The sequence below is a fragment of the Bombina bombina genome, chromosome 12, assembly GCF_027579735.1.
Source record: "Bombina bombina isolate aBomBom1 chromosome 12, aBomBom1.pri, whole genome shotgun sequence".
NCBI classification, from domain to species: domain Eukaryota; kingdom Metazoa; phylum Chordata; class Amphibia; order Anura; family Bombinatoridae; genus Bombina; species Bombina bombina.
Genome location: NC_069510.1, coordinates 28,348,877 through 28,372,416, shown reverse-complemented (window position 1 = coordinate 28,372,416; position 23,540 = coordinate 28,348,877). Strand labels below are relative to the sequence as shown.

General features: G+C 37.8%; 1 protein-coding gene across 1 annotated transcript in view; it reads right to left on the bottom strand.

Annotated features, from left to right (window-relative positions):
• NOTCH1 (notch receptor 1) overlaps window positions 1-15,674 on the bottom strand; it is an 88,410-nt gene extending 72,736 nt beyond the window's left edge. Inside the window, exons 1-2 of the mRNA XM_053695527.1 lie at window positions 15,256-15,674; window positions 7,301-7,382 (exon numbers count right to left, since the gene is read on the bottom strand). Of these exons, the coding sequence (XP_053551502.1) occupies window positions 7,301-7,382; window positions 15,256-15,310 (137 nt within the window). The 5' untranslated portion in view covers window positions 15,311-15,674. The remainder of the gene's footprint in view (window positions 1-7,300; window positions 7,383-15,255) is intronic.
• Between the last annotated feature and the right edge of the window lie 7,866 nt (window positions 15,675-23,540).

Here is a 23,540-nt window from a genome sequence, read left to right as displayed (position 1 = left end):
GTTCCTTTTTTTTCTCTTAAGAATCAATCTGTGGCTGCTTACCAACCATGTTACTACACAGCAATTTCTAATCATTGTTCCCATTTTACAAATTTCATGGATGACCGCGGATGGGTATTGCTATATCCTTGGTGTGTTTGTATACACGTACACAGAGCTAGCTGAACAAGCCTTTACTTCTTTCTTAAAGGGACAGTCTATACAATAATTTGCATTGTTTAAAAAGATAGATAATCACTTTATTACCCATTCCCCAGTTTTGCATAACCAACACAGTTATATTAATACACTTTTTACCTTGTATGTAAGCCTCTGCAAACTGCCACCTTATTTCAGTTCTTTTGATAGACTTGCATTTTAACCAATCAGTGCTGGCTCCTAGGCAACTCCACGTGCGTGATCACAATATTATTTATATGACACACATGAACAAATGCCCTCTAGTCGTAAAAAACTGTCAAAATGCATTCAGATAAGAGGCCGCCTTCAAGGTCTAAGGATTTAGCAAATGTGCCTACCTAGGTTTAGCTTTCAACTAAGAACACCAAGAGAACAAAGCACAATTGGCGATAAAAGTAAATTGGAAAGTTGTTTAAAATGACACACCCTATATGAATCATGAACGTTTATTTTGGACTAGACTGTCCCTTTAACAGAGTTTAATACATCTTGGGACCTGTATTTAGTAACTGGTTTTGGTTCTTCATTTTCGTGTTTGCATGGTTCACAGGCAATTCACTAACTTGGTTCCTAAAGTTCATGCAATCTTGCAAACCTTTTATTTATAATTTGCACTTGTTACTAAAAAATAAAACAAAATCAAATTAACGGTGTACAATAACTTTATTTTCAGCTACAGATTATAGCTCACAGGAAATTGGCTTGTTTAATTGTTCACTAAAATTATAGCTACAAAGGGATTTGTAGATTCATGTCTAAGTGTTTTTTTAACACCTGTCTGAACACAGAGGTGGGTAAAAGTGTGCTATTAAGCACAACTCCGCGCAATTTAAATTCATGAGGATATTTTACGGCATCGTTCCACCAAACACCAACCACCCTTACTACAAACTGGAAACTGCCTGAAGGGTTTAGCCAGTAAGTTAAAGCCAAAGAACATGACATGAACAAGGTGCACAACTGAGCCATTTCTCAATGCAATATAAACTCAGAGTGAGAAGAAATGTGTTTGCATAGGGAGTCGCGATAACCTACAAACCGGGAAACGCATCATTTAACTTAAGGAATGTCTGAACATTCATTGCACCGATTTACTGGCGCCTATCTTTTGCTGCTAAGCAGTCCATGGGCAATATGTACACTGTAAAGCAGATTTTTAAAGGAACATGATGGAAGACAAAGGCGAACTTTCATAACTTAGAGAATTTGGTTTTACGATTAATTATATACCTCTGAAGAAGAGAAAACACAGAGGCGCCAACACTTTCTGTGCTAATATTTTATATTGGTTGATGTTGTTTATGTATTTTGTTTATGGTTTTATTTGCATTGTTTGTTCATCTAGTGAGGAAGTGCCCCTATTGGAAGTCTATTTTGTAATATTCTTCCCATTGTAGGGGTCAATAAAATTCAGAAGCCAGGGAGCCACTAGAATTTTACTCCTGGCTCCTAATTTTTTGGTTTATTCTCCACATTACATCTATATACATATCCTAAAAGTATTTCCGGTTTCTAAATATTCCTACTTGCCGATTGGTGGCTACATTTAGACACCAATCAGAAAGTGCTACCCAGGAGCTGACCCAAAAGTGGATTCCAAGAGAATGGAGAAAAATGTATAATAGGAGTAAATCACAAAGCGCTATCCAGGTGCCGAACCAGAATTGGGCCGGCTCCTAAGATTACATTCAAATAAAGATACCAAGAGAATGAAGAAAAATTGATAATAGAAGTAAATTAGAAAGTTGCTTAAAATTGCCTGCTCTATCTGAATCATGAACGTTTAATTTGGACTATACTATCCCTTTAACAAGTATACCTAGAGAAGATAAATCAGAAATAGCCAATGGAAATAGGCTGATTTCTTTCATTTCATGTAAAAGAATAAATATATGCACCATGCCTATAACAGGTTTTCATAGCTGGCTGGCATTCATAAAGCAGGAATGTATGCTTACTGATTGGTGGCTACATTTAGGTTGATTGCCTAAATGGTGCCAATGAAGTGTATTGCTAAGCACTGTTATCATCCAATTTTGTATTGGCTGTCCCTTTTATTAAATTGATACTCGTGATTTGGGACTTAAGGAGGATTTTGTATTATATACTACTATTTATCTATATACTAATGACGTCATATCTACAAGTCCAGTATAATACTCCTAAAAACAGCTAGGCATTGGGTATATCATGCACTATATTTGTATTGCATATTATTTCAAAACTTGTTGAGTTTGCAAACCCAGTGTGTGATTGCTGTCCTTTCATATGCAAACAATATAGTAAACCACATTATTACTTGTGCACAGGTACCAGATTCCACGTGTGTGCACAGTGCTAAAATATAGTCTCCAGCCAGCTAGCTACTGTGTATAAATCTGGCACAACAAAAAAAATATATAAATAAATACTGAGATGTTCCCAGTCCCAAGTACAGTATTGATTTCACTTGACTTTATAATTGGATTTGTGGAGAAATAATAGCGGCTTTGTCGACAAATTGTTAAGTGGCAGGTGAAATTGAGATGTGGCCAGTAGCCAACGTGGCTCATTTCAAATACCAGACCTGAAACCCCCCCCCCCCCACACTAAATACCTCTGTTCCTCCACTATAAATAAAAAGAATATATAAACAAAATCTGTATGTAAAAAAATGAAATATACAGGTATATATTTTATCAGGTTTCTTTTTATCCAAAATACAATACCAGCTATGCAGTAAAAGGATTAAATATTTTACAAACATTGCATTGTTATATTGATAGCACAGTTTGCATTGTTTGGCAGTCCAGGGACATACTGCTTGAAAAAGTCTCTTGAATATGTTAATCATATCCTCTGCTAAGGTTTTGCACTGGTCAAACAATCACTGTGTAGCATGCTTCAGGGTTAAAATTCTGGGTCCTGCATTTCAAAGGGACATGAAACCCCAATTTTTTTTTTATTCATGTTCAGATAGAGGGGCCTACCTATCAAGCTCCGAATGGAGCGTGATGGCCCGTGTTTCTGGCGAGTCTTCAGACTCGCCAGAAACAGCAGTTATGAAGCAGCGGTCTAAAGACCGCTGCTCCATAACCCTGTCCGCCTGCTCTGAGCAGGCGGACAGGAATCACTGCAATTCAACCCAATCGAATACGATCGGGTTGATTGACACCTCCCTGCTGGCGGCCGATTGGCCGCGAGTCAGCAGGGGGCGGCGTTGCACCAGCAGCTCTTGTGAGCTGCTGGTGCAATGCTGAATACGGAGAGTGTATTGCTCTCTGCATTCAGCAAGGTCTTGCGGACCTGATCCGCACTGTTTGATCAGATCCGCAAGATCTTTCATAAATAGGAGGCCAGAGAATACAATTTTAAACAACATTCTAATTTACTTATATTATCTAATTTGCTTAATTCTTTAGATATCCTTTGTTAAAGCAATAGCAATGCACATGGGTGAGCCAATCACACAAAGTATCTATATGCAGCCATCAATTAGTAGCTACTGAGCCTATCTAGATATACTTTTCAACAAATGATATAAGGAGAATGAAGAAAATAAGGTAAAAGTAAATTGGGAAGTTGTTTATTTCTTTCACTATTTAGAAAGAGCATGCAATTTAAAACAACTTTCCAATTTACTTCTACCTTGATGCTTAAAGGGGCAGAATACACCAATTTTCATATAACTGCATGTAATAGACACTACTATAAAGAAGAATATGCACAGATACTGATATAAAAATCCAGTATAAAACTGTTTAAAAACTTACTTAGAAGCTTCCAGTTTAGCTCAGTTTATAAGGTTACTGGAACACCCACTGCAAGTGGGAAATAAGACCCTCCCCCCTCCCCCTTCATTTGCATATGAAAAGACCCTTTACACAAACAGAAGCAAGCTAGAGTAGATATACGTCGGTATTCTCCTAAAACTTTGGGGTTTGGTTAGGAGTCTGATAATCAGAGCAATGTTATATAAAAATAAGCAAAACTATACATTTTTATAAACAAAAAACAGCTTTATGGGCTATATAAATAGATCATCTACAAAACATTTATGCAAAGGAAAAAATGAGTGTATAATGTCCCTTTAAGGGGACATGAAAACCAAATTATTTCTTTAATGATTTAGAAAGAGCATGCAATGTTAATTTGGGTTTCATATCCCTTTAAGCATCGCAGTTCTCATAAAGAAAGAGCTTTCAAGGGGAATAAAAAAATAATGTGATAATTGCTCATTTATTTGTAACTCCCCCTTTGGGAAAACCATTTAAAATGATAAGGCTTAAAATTACAAGTCTAGTTAGCATCACACATAATAACTCACTGTAAGGATTCATTTGAGAAATGAATTGAACAGTTGTGTTATTCAAAACCACTGGGGACTGAGTGACCATCTGCTTACTCATTACACAAGACGTGGCAATAACCCAGGTGCCAGAACTCATAAGCTTTAAGTTTATTTTTTGGTTTTAAATAGAAATATAGATTTTAGGTATAAATTATAAATGTAGATCCGTCCTCGATTTCAATTATAAAGACGAATCCTTTTTTTTTTTTTTTTTTTTATCATCTTATTATCTTTGTATCCACCCCTGGACTAAAGAATTTAAAGCTGGCTAAGGTCTTTTGAATGGATTATCCCCCAAATAATGTGACATATTGCGTACCCAAAGCACGGCTTGTTCAATTCAATCTGTCCCTGCTCATTTGAATACAGCTGTCTGTGTCTTTTCTTGGTACAAATCAGGACATTTTGGAAAAGTCCAGGAAATATTTTCCCTGCTAAGTCAAGTATATTTTTTTCATTTGTTAGTTATCCTGTAGAAACAAATCTTCAGTTTATTTTTATATTTTATACAGGAAAGATTTTTAAGTAAATGGATTTAAAATTAGAATAGATTTTAAAACAAAAAAAACACATTTTTTTCGATAAAAGTATAAAATAAATTGATATATTATTTTACAATTATAAAACTGATTTTAAAGCAAGATCTAGAACTATCTATAAATTTAAGAAGTTTCCGTTAAACAAAATTATTTGCTTGAATTTGTTTGGCCTTAAGGGGTTAATAAAAAAGGGGGCAGGGCTTAAGCATAAAAGGCATTGTGAGAGGTTATACATGATTAGACACAGAACATTCATCTCCCTAGTTTAACAATAAAGGGTGAATTTCGACCGAACCCCAGCTGTCGCCCATTCAATGAAAGAAAACAAGATTTCTTGACTCAAGCGTCCGTGTGGCTTTAGCGGGGGGGAAAAGTACCATGCATTAATTAGAGGGGTTTGCTCATTATATGCTCAGCTGCTGATTGGTCTCAATAACCTGCTATTGTTTTATTGAATAGGGATGCTAGGGTTGTAAACAGTTACCCAGAAGCTTAAAGGGATAGGAAAGCCCAAATTTTTCCTTCACAATTCAGAGCATGCACTTTTAAACAACTTTGTAATTTACTTATATTATCAAATGTTATTTGTTCTATTGGTTTCTTTTGTTAAAAAGCAGAGACATAAGCTTGGGAGCGTGCACGTTTTTTCGGACACTATGGGCTCAATTTATCAAAACACTGGCGGACAGTTGTGTACATATTCGCCCCTGTCTGCCCGGTTTTTCATCTGGCGTGCAGCTATTAGCAGCCCGCATTTACCATTGCACACAAGCGCTCCTTTGCGCTTGCGTGAAACTCTGCCCCCTGCCCGCGCACAGCCAATCACAAGTGGGCAGGAGGTGGAGAACCGGGCTGGGAAGCAGCAGTCTGATCACCGCTGCTTGCTATATAACGTGACTGCACGTTTGCTTGTGCAAACCTGCAGTCATAGTGGAGAAAAGGGCCTATATGACAGCAGTTTTGCATGAATGTTATCCATTAGCAACTATTTCCAGCCATGTAGCGCTACAGACACCTGCCTGGGAATCTCTTCCACAAAGAATACCATGGGAACAAAGCCAATTTGATAAACTATGTAAATTGGAAACTTCTTTAAAAAAACTGTATGTTCTGCCTCAGTCACAAAAGAAATGTTTTGGGTTTCATATCCCTAAAAAAAGTATAAACAAGGGTTTGATAAATGTATAGAAAATGTACGTGCTACCCAGATTATATTTGTAGCAGTCAAGGAGGATTTTCTGCATAAAGAGATATAAGTATAATAATCAGGTCTTTCTGGCTGATCAGATTTGTCAAGTTCTGGCATAAATATATTTATATAGATCTTGTGCCTTAACTTACACATACATACCCCGCTCATACAGCGGGTTAGGGACCGGAGCCCCGCTATAAAGTGAAAACCGCCTTAAAGTGAAACAAGGCAGTTTTAGCCTTCTTTTGACTTGCCAGTGTTTAAAAACATGTTTGAACAAAACATATATTAGGGGTGCAATAGCGTTAAGTTTAGTTTAACACTAGCACAGCACAGTATTCAATAAAAACTGTACCTGTAAAATAGTGACAATTACTGTAGTAAAATTTCTCAGACTATAGCACTGAGACACAGATTGCACTGTAATGATGTAAACAGAGTGAACTGCGCATAACAAAATGGTGCCAGTCACTTTTCTCGCAATCTTACGATGATTACAGCACTGTTTCAAAATCCTTGTAGGTTGAACTTCAGCTCCACAAAGCGCTGTATTAGCGAATCGCTGTAAAGATATATATATATATGCGCAAGTTGAGGGATCCAAGCACTCACTGTTGATAGTAATGCCTGGGTGCACTCTATGGTAGATAGGTAGAAATGTCTTAAGTATAGAAGAGGCACTCACAGGTCTTAGTAGGTATAAAGACTTTTATTAGTTCATAGATTTAGGACAGGTCAACGTTTCTGTCCTCGCAGGGACCTTTGTCAAGACCGTTCTCGGCTAACTTCAATGATAGGCGTTCAGCTGTGAGACCTGTGAGTGCCTCTTCTATACTTAAGAAATATATATATGTGTGTGTGTGTGTATATATGTTATACAAACTTTCAGGTTACAAATACATTTTGAATGTTAGATATATAGAACAATACATATACAAAACACTGTGAGAATATGTTTGGTATTTGGAGAAAACTCAAAGATATATTGCATACATACATATATTTTTCTTTGTATATACAAACTGAATATAAGTTACTCTTTGTATAAAATGTACTTACTGGCACACGCTGTTCCCATTGGATGAAACTTCACATCTTCCCCCATTCAAGCATGATTCTGCAGGCTGTGTACATCGTAAACCTTTAATTGATAGATAAATATGATGGTTATTATCACATGAAATAAATACTTCCCCTTGTAATATTACACGCACACACTGGTCATGTGACTTCCTAACAATCTATAGTTGGATTAATTAAAATGCACAATAAAACATTGAAGACAGTTAATAATTAGAAATCTAGTGGAGATTTGTATATTTTAACTTGATGGTGGCTTTTCCATATATAGACATAGCTGACATCTTGCATAAACCTGCATTCCTGAGCATGCCTGTTTGCACTGCCCCCCTTATACTAATGCAACTCTACTAGAGAGTCAACTAAGGCTGATTTTATATTAACACCACTAATACATATTTACACCATATAATGTATGAGAACAATGTATGAGAACAATATACACATATAAATTAAAAAGAGACAGATCAGACCTCTATAGCTATTTAAAGGAAATATAAATATCTTGACCTTGACCACTGGTAGCATAATTAATACGACTCACAAAATAAAGTTAAATAAAGTAGCCACTTGACAACTTAAAATAATATACAGCCCCATGTGATCAAAAGCATCAGCTGATGAAAAAATAAAACCCACAAGTAAAAACTGTAGTTAACACTAAAACTAATGATTCATTAACACACATATATATATATATATATATATATATATATATATATATATATATATATATATATATATATATATATATATATATATATATATATATATATATATATATATATATATATATATATACACAAACACACATACATATATATCTCACACAACCTTAGCACTACCTGTAAGGTAACAGTGTTTGGTACAGAGTCTCCAAACACACTCCAAAAGAAATAATGTGCATGTGTGTGTGTGTACACACATATATAGTTTTTCAATCATATACTTAGTTTAATAACAGTAACGTTTCAGGGCAATCCCCTTCCTCAGACCATTAATGCACTACTGGGGAAAAACTGAACACACTGGGTGAGACAATTACTTGAAGCTCTCAATAGTGCATTGCTGCCCCTGAGCATACCTAGGAATGATTTTCAACTAAGGATACCAAAAGAACAAGGCAAATTAGATAATAGAAGTATATAGGAAAGCTGTTTAATATTGCATGCTCTGTCTGAGTTATGAAAAAAGGGTTTTGTGTCTCTTTAACAGGCTAATTTCTCATCTTGTTTTTAAATTAACTACACTTCAAAATAATGCTGTTCTAGTTAGCATTTTTCTGGGGGGAAAGGGACATTTTGGTGTAAAAATCAAACCCTCTATTTTATTAAATCTTATATGTTTTACTGTGTGCTTACTCCCAGCAAATAGTGAATTGTGGTCCTCTGTCACTCCAGATGAGGCTACAGCCAGTGAGCCAATCAGAAGCATGCATACTTTTGTATGCTCCATTCACTAGCTCTATCCTATTCTGAAGCAGAATGGGGAGGTTCCAGAAGTGCAGTTTTGGAAAAATGTTTAACCCTTTTGAAGAAGTCCAACACACCGTTAAAAACAAGGAAATGTGTTTAAAAATAAAAACGGAATTCTGTTTTGACACTAGATCACTGGTTTTCAAACCTGTTCTCAGACCTCCCTAACAGGACAGGTTTTGAGGGTATCTAAACTGGAGCGCCGGTGAATTAATCATCTGGTTAGTAAACATGGTTATTTTACCTGATCTAACCCAAGGTAATCCTGAAAATCTTGCCTGCTAGGGGGACTGAGGACAGGGTTGAAAACCAGTGCACTAGAGTGTCTCTTTAAAATGTCTTAACTGAATGACTTTAAAGACAAGCCACAAGAACAAAAATACTGTTGTGTAATAGACAAGTTGCGCTGAGAAAAATCATTTTACATTTGTTTTTTTGCAGTGATGCACAAATCATCAAAAAGAGACTTTTCCACTCAGGCCAGTAAGTTTTTTTAAATGTTTGCATTTATTCAAGTCTGCAAAGAGACTGTGATTAGAAATATTTTTTTCCTGTGAATAAGATATTTCTTATAGAGAGAATAGAAATTTTAATAAAATATTTGTTCATGCATTGAAATATAATTTCTGCCAACTAAAAAGCATCACTAACTACAAGTAAGTAAATCACACTGTTCCAAAGATAGTAAACCAGGGCTCGACAAACCCAGAAGTCAGGGAGCCACTGGCTCCTAACTGTGTTGGTTATTTGCCATATATCTACATTATACAAATACATTCTTAATTAAACCGATCTGTCGAGCAGTTCAGTAAACTATCAAGCTATGCCCAGAACCAAAAAGACTATCATATATATATATATATATATATATATATATATATATATATATATATATATATATATATATATATATATATATATATACACATACACGCACACTTGTGATGCTGCTGCACACCCTTTTATCAGTATAGGGTATATGTGCTTTGTTTTATCACATTAAAAAGGACCACTGAAAACAGTAGAGTTGAATAACTGACATACACAATAAAAAGACAATGCAATAGCACTTAGTTTGAATTTAAAATGAGCAGTAAATATTTTCTGGCAAATTTCAAAGTGAAACAATTTTCCCTCCCCTTTTATCATGTGACAGCCATCAGCCAATCACAAAATGTATATACAGTTATGTATAAACTGTTCACTTTTGCATAAGCCTTAGAAATTCTACATATAGAAAGAATGTGACCATTTTGATAATGGAAATATATTGGAAAGTTGTTTTTCTTAAATTGCGTACTTTATCCAAATCATGAAATATTTATGTTGACTGTAGTGGTCCTTTCAATAGCCAAACTCACTATCCCCACCACATGCCTTATTTGGAGTTGGTAACTTTTACAGGAGTTAAAGTAAGCTAGTCGCGTTCATTTTGTTATCCAGGTACAGTTCCTTATCTGACAATCTCTTCTGAGCCCAATAAGTGACAACTATGTAGCAGGGTTAGGCTTGTGAAATATGCAGTGTGTTCTTCCTTTCTCAGAATAGGACATCATTTTCAGAAAAAGGGGAGCAAAATAATCTAGGAAAGCATATTGCAAAAAATATTTTATTTTTTAACTATACATAATCAACCATTTTTGAAGCCTCTGTTTAGCTTTAATTAAAATAAATACATTAGACTTGTGACTTACAAGCCCTTTGATTTAAGACACCTATGGGCAGCTGCCTACTGATAGATCTATCCCTGATTTAAATCATATCTATATATTCATATTAGTGCCCATTTATAATCAATGGTTCTGTTTATGACAAAGTTGAAGAAATGCTCTGAAAAATTGTACAGTTGAATCCCATATAAAAGGGAATTGGATTTTGTATTTTTAAAACACACATAAAAATGCATTGCATGGGGTCACTCAACTGTGCAATTATTTGAGATGTCTCAGCCCCGATTGTCCTGAAGTGGCCACTCTGAAGAAAGAAGGGGGAGGTTGGACACAAGCAAACTCACAAACACCCCCGTCTGCTCATGGGAAAACACAACAGCTGCACAGCAGAGACTATTCTTAACCCTCAACAAAGAGGGAAATCAGAGCAAGCCATTGTATCACTCAGTGAGCATTGTCTGCTGCATGGGCAGAATTCCACGTCTGCCACATTATACCTGAAGCCTGAAGGTTAGAATTCATAAACTAATTACCCTCTGCTCTACAAGCACACTGCAGTCTGTGTCTGGTAGAGGAAGTGAGTGGGAAAGGGTTAACCCTATATATTAACATTGTGCAACATAGGCAGCTGCCTAAGGAATGCCTTACTGGCTGCTCAAGTTGTAAAACCTACTATATTACCAATTTCTTTTTTTAAATTCTTTTTATAAGCAGATACATGTTGCCTAGTTGGCAACACTAGTTCTGGTTATGAGGATAGTATATATAGTATTAAATATTAAAGGGATAGTCTAGACAAAATTAAACTTTCATAAATCAGATAGAGCATGCAATTTTAAGCAACTTTCTAATTTACTCCTATTATTATTTTTTCTTTGTTCTCTTGGTACCTTTATTTTAAAAAAAACTGGAATGTAAGCTTAGGAGCCAGCCCATTTTTGGTTCAACACCTGGGTAGCGCTTGCTGATTGGATGGCTACATTTATACACCAATCAGCAATTGCTACCCAGGTGCTGAACCAAAAAAAGGGCTGGCTCCTAAGCTTACATTTCAGCTTTTTTAAATAAAGATACCAAGAGAACGAAGAAAAAAAATGATAATAGGAGAAAATCGGAACTTTAATATTGCTTGCTTTATCTGAATCATGAAAGATTAATTTTGACTAGACTATTCCCTTTATTAAGTCCATGAGCAGATGTATTAGAACAGTGGTATAGAGCTCATTGTATCTGTGGATGACTACTGGCCAAGTGTTCTTCTTCCATGGGGGTCACTTGAACAGAGTGAGTGCACTGGAACTTGATATACTAGAAACAGGAAGTGACATTTACCCAAGTAGTAGTGCTTGGTAGTAGCTATTGTCCACAATAGACATACACTGTGTATACTTATCTTGTGAGTGCCAAGTGAAGAGACCATTCTGAAACATAATAAAAAGTGACATTTATCCAAGCAGTGCATGATGGGAGTCTACACTTGACGCTTGTCTTTATATTTACCTTGTGAGTGCCTATATAGAACATCAACTTGTTATACCTCATAGAACCCTAAAAAATAGATGGAGCCAAATTAATAGATTTACCTAATAAACAAGAGATGGCCAGATTAAACTATCTTGAGGGCCGCATATGGACCCAGGGCTGGTACTTTGATACCACTGTATTAGAATGTTAATAATGGAATTTGTGACTGTGGTTAAAATCATTTAACAAAGTAATGTATGTGGTTTTAGACTGAATACATTCATAGCCAATGATAATCTGGTTGGCATGCAGGCCTACATGCATATGCTCCAGAATGAAGGCGTTCCAGGTATTCAATGCTGACTTTGAAAGAATGAAAAACACATAATTAAAAGAAAGAGATTTGTTTTAAAAATAAATGCAAAATTATATTTCCACCACAATGTCCCTTTAAAAGGAGAACTTGGTGCTTGGTATATAACTGTAAAAGTACAGTAAAAAGGTGAGATTTACCCCTGCTCAGCCAAATGCTTTGCAAATGGGAAATGAGTACATCAAGTAGCCTATGAAACTAGACAGGGGAAAGTCTGCAGAAACTTTGGTGTCTAGATACATATGTTGCAGCAGTTTCTATTTATGAGTCAGGTGAGAGAGACAGCAATTATATTAATAACTGCTCAAAACATCTATCACGCTGGTCTGCATGGGTGTGAGCTTTGAAGATAAAAAAAAATGATATTACTATTGGCATGACTAGCCTGAAATTGAGGATTCATTTAATAACTCTTTAGCTTGTCTCTCATGCATTAAATCCTCGCACACAAATAGACTGGTGCACCATCAGAATAGGTCAAAGCATGAGAATGTTTGCTTTAAAAATAAAAAAAATATCTACTAATTTGGTGCAGATTACTGGATTTTTTAGTAAATCCCCAAGTTTGGTGCTCTATCAATAGCAGATGGAACATGCACCAAAATTGCATTTTCTTTTAAACCCACCTCCAAAATATATTGTGATTTTAAGATCATTTTCAAGAAAAAAAAAATAATAATGATACATTCTTCATATCCAGTAGTCATTTATTTACCAATGTAAAAAGATAATCCACAAAAAGGCAAAAACCACTTGTTAATATGACAGCACCAGAATAAATGTACTGACAGCAACCTGTCTTTTTGGCTATAAATATTAACTCATTTTTGGCCAGGGAGACTTGCAAATAAAAAGGTATTGAATTGACAGCTCTGACAATAAAATGGTTAAGATTCTGCAGATATCAACAGATGTAGGTCAGAAACCCAGTCTAATATATGTAGGTGTGCAGCCACATTATTCAAACACTTTATGAACTCTAGAGTCTATACTAAGAAACAGAAAGCAGATCTATCTTAGAAGCTGCAAGATGTGACACAGGAAACTGATAGAGAAGCAGGCAAACTCTATATAAGTATGTTACAATCCAGCATCGCTGACTTGCACCAGTAACTGCCTTTATGTCTTTAGTCACACAGATTTTAAACTAGACTGGCAGTGAAATGGTTAAGAGATGCAGCATTGGGGGGTGCAATGTACCTCTTCATTACTGTAGAATCCATACAAATATCAAAAATTCTACATATGCCCTAGGGTTCTGTGGTAGAGTCATATTTCACAGAGCAAAGGAGGAAGAAGAGGGGTTTAAAACAAACTAAATAAAAATGGGTTAATATAAGTTCCACCAGTGCCAATTCAACTTTAGACACTTAGCATTGTGGTCAATACTACTACATTTCATGGTGAGCAGCTCTTAGCTAAATACTTTGCTGCAGACATATCTACCGGCTACTGAAAGACCAACCTTCTACACCCCTAAAGTGAAACGGATTATAGATTAGTATAGATACTAACTAGTGCAGTTATCTGTAGGAATCCCATGAGAAAGGCTCTTCTGCTGGTTTATTGGAGAAGGGTCAGAGGGTCTAAAGTGTAGCTGTGTAACCAGAGGAGTGCTCGCAAAAGAATAATAATGGGGAGACAGCATTGGGGGGGGGGGGGATAATGAGTAAGGTTGTGAAAATGAATGTGGGTGTTTTTTTTTTTAATAATATAAAGTAACTTGAGTATTACAGTAAAATGATTGGAAGGGATGAAACTAAGGTGAACTGTTGAAGAGAAATTAGGTTGCGGTAGGTGTTAATGATCTAGACTAGAAATGGGGTTAAATAATGTGGCTAACAAGGGAAATAAGTATTTGGGAGCGATGGGTATAAGGGGGGGGGGTTACCAGGAACAGAGTAAGAATGTGAGTGAAATTCTAAGAAAGAACCACGAGTCAAATCATAAAGAGCTCCCAGTTACAGAGCAACTAATACAAACGGTACAAATCATCCTGCAGTTGGCACAACTAACTCATCCTGCAGTTGGCACAACTAACTCATCCTGCAGTTGGCACAACTAACTCATCCTGCAGTAGGCACAACTAACTCATCCTGCAGTTGGCACAACTAACTCATCCTGCAGTAGGCACAACTAACTCATCCTGCAGTTGGCACAACTAACTCATCCTGCAGTAGGCACAACTAACTCATCCTGCAGTAGGTACAACTAACTCATCCTGCAGTTGGCACTAATAACTCATCCTGCAGTTGGCACTAATAACTCATCCTGCAGTAGGCACAACTAACTCATCCTGCAGTAGGCACAACTAACTCATCCTGCAGTTGGCACTAATAACTCATCCTGCAGTTGGCACTAATAACTCATCCTGCAGTAGGCACAACTAACTCATCCTGCAGTAGGCACAACTAACTCATCCTGCAGTAGGCACAACTAACTCATCCTGAAGTAGGCACAACTAACTCATCCTGCAGTAGGCACAACTAACTCATCCTGCAGTAGGCACAACTAACTCATCCTGCAGTAGGCACAACTAACTCATCATGCAGTTGGCACAACTAACTCATCATGCAGTTGGCACAACTAACTCATCCTGCAGTTGGCACAACTAACTCATCCTGCAGTAGGTACAACTCACCCTGCAGTTGGCACAACTCATCCTGCAGCGCTCTGGGGGCATCACCGGGCACCTCAGCCACCTGCAATGCCATATTAACCCATACATTAACCATATAAAACAGCTTGGAAACTTATCTCATTACATAACCATTACTCTCACTGTTAGATTGCAAGTTCCGCGGTCAACTACCCGCGGAGTGTTGTACCAATGCATTTATACCAACACATCTCAGTAACAGAGTCACCAGCAGTACCAATATCTCTTTACCATGGCACATGTAAGTGTGTAAGGCAGATCCATTCACCAGAGAGTAGTTGTAAAGTACTTACCTGGTGTGGGAGCAGGCAGTGACCAAAGCAAGGCTGCAAGCACAATCCGATGCATTCCTCCAACTCTCAGGGTAACTTACTGGGGTAACATAGATCCTCAGGGTGCCCAATCCCTGCAAGGGGGCAAAATGGTACAAAATATCCTTTAGGGGTAAAGTTGTATGTAGGTTTGGGTAATGCTCCAGTCACACAGCGTAGGTTCCTCGCACAGCACAACAATGTATCCCCTTCTGATCAGTCCCACACTGAGAGTGAGGAGCAGGGTGCACCGCGCACAGCAAAACAACTCCAAATCCCTCCGCCACTAGTATCCAAATTGTTTAACAAATCCCAATTCAATGGTGTTGCCTCTAATAAAATGTCAGGGCATCACGGAATTGCGGGGTACCTTGGTATAACGGGTATGGCAGTGTCCACTCTGGTCCTGTGCAGGGTGAGGTTAGTAGAGGACTACTTTTCTTAGTGAAAACTTGCAGAAAGTTTTGTTATGGGGGCGGAGTGATCTTCCCGATTGATTTGCATGTGAATGGGGAGTGTGGAGAGCAGTGAGCCAGCCAGGCTGTGGGGAGGTGGCAGGAGCAGGCTGAGGGCTCCCTGGGGCACTCTCTGGTGGCTTTTGTCTTAGGGTTTGAAAGGAAGAAAAAAGAAAAGGAATGAGAAGTGGGGGAGGGAACACAAAACGACAATAAAAGCTATTTCACATGTTGTCTTCAAATTGTGTGAGCTGCTCAGCCTGCGCTGAATTCATTATTAAAAGTGTCTGAGAATAAGGCTGGCAGGTGACACTTGTGGCAAATGGTGCTATCTGATTGTCGTGCCAGACATGTGCCTCTTATTCTTCCGACACCATCTATTTACATCTCTGTATTTCTTTTATTTACTTGTACATATATCATAGCTATTTATCTACATCTATCTATCTGTATCTGTCTGTCTATATCTATTATCTATCTGTCTATCTAGAATCTATTATCTATCTGTCTGTCTCTATCCATCCACTATTTATCTATCTATCTGTATCTGTCTGTCTATATCTATTATCTATCTGTCTATCTAGAATCTATTATCTATCTGTCTGTCTGTCTCTATCCATCCACTATCTATCTATCTATCTATCTATCTATCTGTATCTATCTGTCTGTCTCTGTCTATATCTATTATCTATCTATCTAGAATATATTATCTATCTTTAGCTATCTATCTGTCTGTCTCTATCCATCCACTATTTATCTATCTATCTTTATCTATCTTTCTGTCTCTATCTGTCTATATATATTATCTATCTATAATCTATCTTTATCTATCTATCGGCCTGTCTCTAGCCATCCACTATCTATCATCTATCTATCTGTCTGTCTCTATCCATCCACTATCTGTCTGTCTATCTATATCTATCTATCTATCTATCTATCTATCTATCATCTATCTATCTATCTATCTATCTATCTCTATCCATCCATCCACTCATTAACTATCTATCCATCTATCTTACTATCTATCCATCTATCTGTCCAACCATTATCTATCTATCTATCTATCTATCTATCTATCTATCTATCTATCTATCCCTCTTCATATGTAATATACAATTACATTCTGCTAGAAAGACAGAAAAAAATAGACTCCAGGATACATAGTTTTATTTATTTATTTACTTTTCTATAAGATTGTCACACAGTTTTATTTATTTATTTACTTTTCTATAAGATTGTCACACAGTTTTATTTATTTATTTACTTTTCTATAAGATTGTCACACAGTTTTATTTATTTATTTACTTTTCTATAAGATTGTCACACAGTTTTATTTATTTATTTACTTTTCTATAAGATTGTCACACAGTTTTATTTATTTATTTACTTTTCTATAAGATTGTCACACAGTTTTACTTTTGAGATTACTGTAATGGTTTCAGGGATGCTCAGACCTTGCTGAGTTGGGCAGTACTAGGTGGTGAAGTTCCATATGCTTGTGTGGGTCATGCCAGCAGGTTGTTTATTGTGCCAAATCAAGACTTTTTTAAAACCTTTTTTATAAGTAGGAGCTGTGTGGCACACACCAATCTCAGTTGCAGATTTACTGGTAAAAAAAACTACCTTTGTAAATAGCTGATTCCTTATATGGTCTCACCCCTCCCCTAGTTAAAGAAAATTCTATCTAACTCAAAAATTGTGTCTTTTATCTAAAATATTTAGGCAGTTCTGTCCTGGTTTTCCTTAATTTGGTTCAGTGTAGTTGTATTAATTTACATAGGTGAGAAAAAAAAACTGTATAATGATGCAATTAGAGGCACCATCTATTCCAGAATTGTTATTATTTAAAAAATTAGATAATCCCTTTATTTCCCATTCCGCAGTTTTGCATAACCAACTTGGCAATATTAATGTACTTTTTACCTTGTGATTACCTTGTATCTAAGCCTCTGCAGACTGCCCCTTATCTTAGTTTTACCTTGTGATTACCTTGTATCTAAGCCTCTGCAGACTGCCCCTTATCTCAGTTTTAACTTGTGATTACCTTGTATCTAAGCCTCTGCAGACTGCCCCTTATCTCAGTACTTTTGCCAGACTTGCATGTTAGCCAATCCTTGTCCTCTCAAAAGTAACTCCAGATTGAGCACAATGCTATCTATATGGCACACATGGTACTGTCTAACTGTGGAAAAAACTGCCAAAAGGCAGCCTTCAAGGGCTTAGAAATGAGCAAATTAGTCTACCTAGGTTTAGCTTTCAACAAATAATACAAAGAGAACAAAGCAAATTTCAAGATAAAAGTAAATTGGAAAGCTGTTTAAAATTGCATGCCCTATCTGAATCATGCAAGTTTAATTTTGACTAGACTGTCCCTTTAAAGGGACAATAAAAGCAAATGAAGCTTACTTGTTGCGGGACATAACGTTCTTCAATCCCAAGTGATGGTCTGAGTATCCTCAATTCAATTACAACATATATCCTTTATTATAAAAAGCATAAAACCACATAGTGGAACAACTCACAGTTCATGTAGAGATCAGACCCCTCCTTGAGCAGGCCATGTGACGAGTTTCACCAGACTGCTTTCTCAAAGTCTTTTGCTAATAAAGGATATATGTTTTAATTGAATTGCGGGTTCTTAGACCATCATTTGAGGTTGAAGAATGTTAAAGGGACATTTTACACTAGATTTTCCTTTGCTTAAATGTTTTGTAGATGATCCATTTATATAGCCCATTTGGGAATGTTTTAGTAACAATGTACAGTTTTGCTTATTTTTGAATAACATTGTGCTAATTTTCAGAATCCTAACCAAGCCCCAAAGTATCAGATATAGACTGATGCCGAGGGAGTGTCTGCTCTAACTGTTTTCTCAGCCCCTTTCAGTGGCTGTCCCAGCCTAACCTCATCAACAGTGATAAACTGAGAGCTTCTAAGTAAGTTTTTAAAAGGTTTTATACTGGATTTTAAGATCAGTATTTGTACATATTCTTCTTTATAGTAGTGTCTAATACATACAGTTATATGAACATTGGTGTATATTGTGCCTTTAAGTCCTGCCACTAGTAAACTTCACTTGCTCTTCTTGATATTTTCTATAGCTCATAAGAGTAAATGGTTTATTGTGACTGCTGGATTAAGGTCACAGAAGCTTTCATTACAGCCGAGCACAGGGTACGCTATATGAAAGAAATTAACAATATGTTTGGCAGAGTATATTAAAGGGACAGTAAAGTGAAAATGAAAAATGTTATGATTCGGATAGAGCATGCTGTTTCTCTCTATATAAAGGGACAGTCTTTTATGTTCCCAGTTGTTAAATCAAAACCAATTTGACTTCAATTTTAAATCAAATTAATAGTTTCAAATGTTATACTAATAGGTCATGTTACATTAAGTAAATAAACATGGAATATTTTGTTTTTACTAGTGTGAATAATGAGCATGTAGGGAAAGAGTTAAAACAACAAGGATGTTCAAATCCAGACAGATTTCCCTCACAGTGGGAATCCCCCATTTTTTCTCACTATCAGTGTAATCCCTGGCTACTGACTCCAAGCACCACAGCATGTGTTTGTGTGTATGGTAATGAACAGGACCCTACCCATCTGTCAGCCATTTTTCATGCAACTCCCCCCCCTCTGCCCCAGCACAGCTTCAAGTAGCTTTCAACTTTTTCTTTTTAACTCTTCCATCACCTCTTTGCACCTCATCACTGTTCTCCAGCAGCAAAGTCCTCTTTCTACATAAATTTATACCAGAAAAAGAATTGCAGTTTCAAAAAGGAAGGTAGAAACGTCAGGGCTGCACATATATGCCTCTTGCCATTGACTCACCATTGGAAAGTTGTTTCATTTTTTTCCCTTAATGTGTTTCTAATGATTTATTAGATGATCTGAAGAGTATAAAATGTATGAGAAATTGTTCCTTTATGTTAGACGAGCTGAAGCTTATAAAATGCATGATAACTTGTTCCTTTGTTTAATTTTATATATAAAATAGCTGGTTTTGTTCTTTGACACCATAACCCATTAAAATGGGTTGAGCTTGCAGGGAAATTATATCTCCTTGTGTTATCACTATCTGTACACACAAATGCCTCCTTATCTTATTTCTGTTTTTTTTTTACTAAATACCAATACTTAGGGCCTGGTATTGAAAACCTCGCTGGCATGGAGACAAATCACACAAAATCTTTTTTTTTTTAGACCTTTTATTGTAATGTAGGGGTCTCTGCTTCACATAAAGAAGACTACATAGCAACATAAATATGTCTCAAGTTAAAGTTTGTGTTTCTAATTTTTTTTAAGGGCCTCACCGTACCGACGAGACTCCTTAGAATAGCTAACCTGAGCGCTGAGCTTTTGAATATCTCCCACTGAAAGTGTCATTTCTTGTGCTGGCTGTGTTTACACAGCTTTTTTTATAACATATAAACTTTCAGTATAGGTAAGGATACCAGGAGCAAAATTAATAACTATTTCAAATACTGATATAAAGGTAAAGGAGCCATCTGTAAACAATTGAATACACTCCAGCAGGTCAATAGCTAATTGGAAACAAATTAAAGGGGAGTAAACATTAGGATAAACTGTCCCTTTAATTATGACTAACAGGTAGAGGTGAATGAGATTTATTGAACAGGCTCCATAGAATAACATAGGAACTGTGGAGATTTGAGAGACTTCCATGGAGATAAAAACACTCAAACTCTTTGAATGTTTGAGTCTCTTGTTCCTATCCAGGACCTGCATCGTAAGATAAACAGCTCCCAAGCTAAAATTTCCTTTTCTAGATTTCTTTGAGAAGCCTTGCAACACCAATCAGAATAATTAGATAATCTTTTCAAACCAGAGAGCTTTGGTAAACTGGAGAGAGCTGTTAGTGAATCTATCTCAGAGATTCTAAACCAGGCTGGCAGGAATCCTTCAGATTTATTTGGATGGACAAGGTACAAAAGTATAGAACCTGTGCTCCCTGGATTACAAATTACGTGCAGCCATTGATAAAATGGGCACTCAAGCAATAAATTGCGCAAAAGCAGGTATTGTTAATTACCCTAGTCTAGAGGTTTTACAGTCTAAGACAGTGGGCCTCCCATTTGGCGAAACTTTCAAGATGAGCCCCCCTCCATGCAATAGATGTTAATACATTTTTAAAAGTGTGCTTTGAAATGCTTGTAATGTATGTCTTAAAATTGCAGAAATACACACACACACACACAATCATATATACACAATTTCATACACACACAATCTCATACACTTACAAAAACAATCTGACACACGCAATCAATCTCATGCATATACAATCTCATACACGCACACACACAAACAAACAATCTCATACATACACAATCTCATACACACACACACAAACAATTTCACACACACAATCAATCTCATACACACACACTGTGACAGACACCGGCTACCCCGACTCCGCCAGAAGGGTCATTCCTATACCTGGAACATGCCGCTATGTAGCGGAGAAAAGTGATTATAGCGGTGCCCACCCAAATAACCAGACAGAACCAGTATTCAGGTGAAACAAAGAACAACTTTATTGTGGAAACACACTGCTTGCATACACGAACACATCTTGATAAGGAGTCTTATCAGACCCCCAGATCTCCCGCCATTCCCGCCCCTCCAGACAGGCTGGCGCCCCCCATAGCAGTTATAGTTCCATAGAGTCCCAGTGATATAGAGGTGGTTATTTCGGGGTGATCCCAGGGGAGCAGGGTGTCGTTGGAAAGCTCTCAGTCCCCAGATGCCATGGTCCAAAAAGCGACATGATCCGTTGCTGGGGGCCGGAGCTACAGGTGATCAAACGTACACCGGGAAAGCCATGGGAAGTAGTCCGAAACCCCAAGTTGCCAAAGGAGCTCCCCTCCGGCAATCATCCCACCTCTTGCCTGCCCTAGGGGGTAACAATCCTCAAAAGGTGAAGGGCCGCTGGAGCGACCTGGGGTAAAGGTCAGCAGATATTCAGGGAGGCCCGGCCAGCCGGAAAGGGGTTAGGCAGTCAGAGATCAGCTCTTCCGTAAGGATGTACATATTGCAAAACCAAGAGTCTCGGAGATTGTGAATGCCCTGAAAAAGCCAAATCCAGTGTGAAAATGGAGGGGCTGGATAGTAGGGGGTGGGGGTTTAGCCTTGACAGCCTGGTATCCATGAAAGTGCTCCCCCCTGAAAAGTCTGGCAGACCCGGCTAGATCCACACACGGGTTGGCCTGGGGCTGTCCGGGGAGCTATCCCAACTGTCAGCATTTATTATTATTATTATTATTATTATTATTATTATTATTATCAGTTATTTGTAAAGATTCAGCAGCAATATAAACAAAGGTGGAGTACAACAAAACATTTATAGGGATCAAGTGGGTAGAGGGCCCTGCCAAGAGTCGCACTGTTGTAGTCAGCTCTTAAGAAGGTGATCTACAAACAGTTGGACTCTTAGGCTTACATGCTAAGGGGGTTCAGGGGATAGCAATGGAGGAGAGGAACTGGTATAAAGAAAGGTTAGTGTAGGTTGTATGCATCCCTGAACAGTAGAGTCTTTAGGGAGCGCTTGAAGCTTTCAAAACTAGGGAGAGTCTTGTGGAGCGAGGCAGAGAGTTCCACAAGATGGGAGCCAGTCTGGAGAAGTCCTGTAAACAGGAGTGTGAAGAGGTAACACAAGAGGAGGAGAGTAGGAGGTCATGAGCAGAGTGAAGGGGACGGGAGGGAGAGTATCTGTAAACAAGGTCTGAGATAAAGGGGGGAGCAGTGAAGTTGAGGGCTTTGTATGTCAAAGTGAGAATTTTGTGTTTAATCCTAGAGGCAAGAGGAAGCCAGTGAAGGGATTGGCAGAGAGGTGCAGCAGATGAAGAGCGACGTGTAAGGAAGATCAGCCTGGCAGATGCATTCATTATGGATTGTAAAGGAGTTAGGCAGCAGCTGGGGAGACCAAAGAGGACAGAGTTGCAGTAATCAAGGCGGGAAAGGATGAGAGAGTGGATTCAAATCTTGGTTGTGTCTTGTGTAAGGAAATGTCTAATTTTAGAGATGTTTTTAAGGCGGAAGCGGCAGGCTTTAGCCAGGGACTGAATGTGAGGAGTAAAAGAAAGATCAAATGTGACCCCAAGACATCAGGCATGTGGGGTAGGGGTAATGATGGAGTTGTCGACAGTTATAGAGAGATTGGAGGTGGAGATTTTGGATGAAGGGGGGAAAATACGGAGCTCAGCTTTGGAGAGATTTAGCTTGAGGTAGTGAGGGGACATCCAGGAAGAGATGTGAGAAATACAGTGACACGGGTTAGCAAGGAAGGAGATAGGTCTGGTGCAGAGAAGTAGATTTGGGTGTCGTTGACATACAAATTATATTGGAATTGGGTCAGCATTCCCATTGCTTTTTCCCAGCCGATATTGGATAGTGAAGTTGAAGGGTTGCAAGGCTAAACTCCACCGCAACAGGTGTCCATTGTCCCCAGAGACTCGGTTGAGCCAAACCAGGGGGTTGTGGTCCGTGAGAACAGTGAAGGCCTGTCAGTACAGGTAGGGTTGTAGTTTTGTAAGGGCCCACACCAGGGCTAGGCATTCTTTTTCCACTGCCGCGTAGCCCACCTCTCTGGGCAACAGCTTCCTACTTATGTAGGCTACGGGGTGGTCATGTCCTTCTTCGTCCACCTGGCTCAGCACTGCTCCCAACCAATACATGGAGGCATCTGTATGGACACAAAAATGTTTGGTTGGGTTAGGAGCAGCCAGGATAGGGTCAGAAATCAAGGCTGTTTTAAGGCTTTGGAAGGCGGCCTCACACTCGGGGG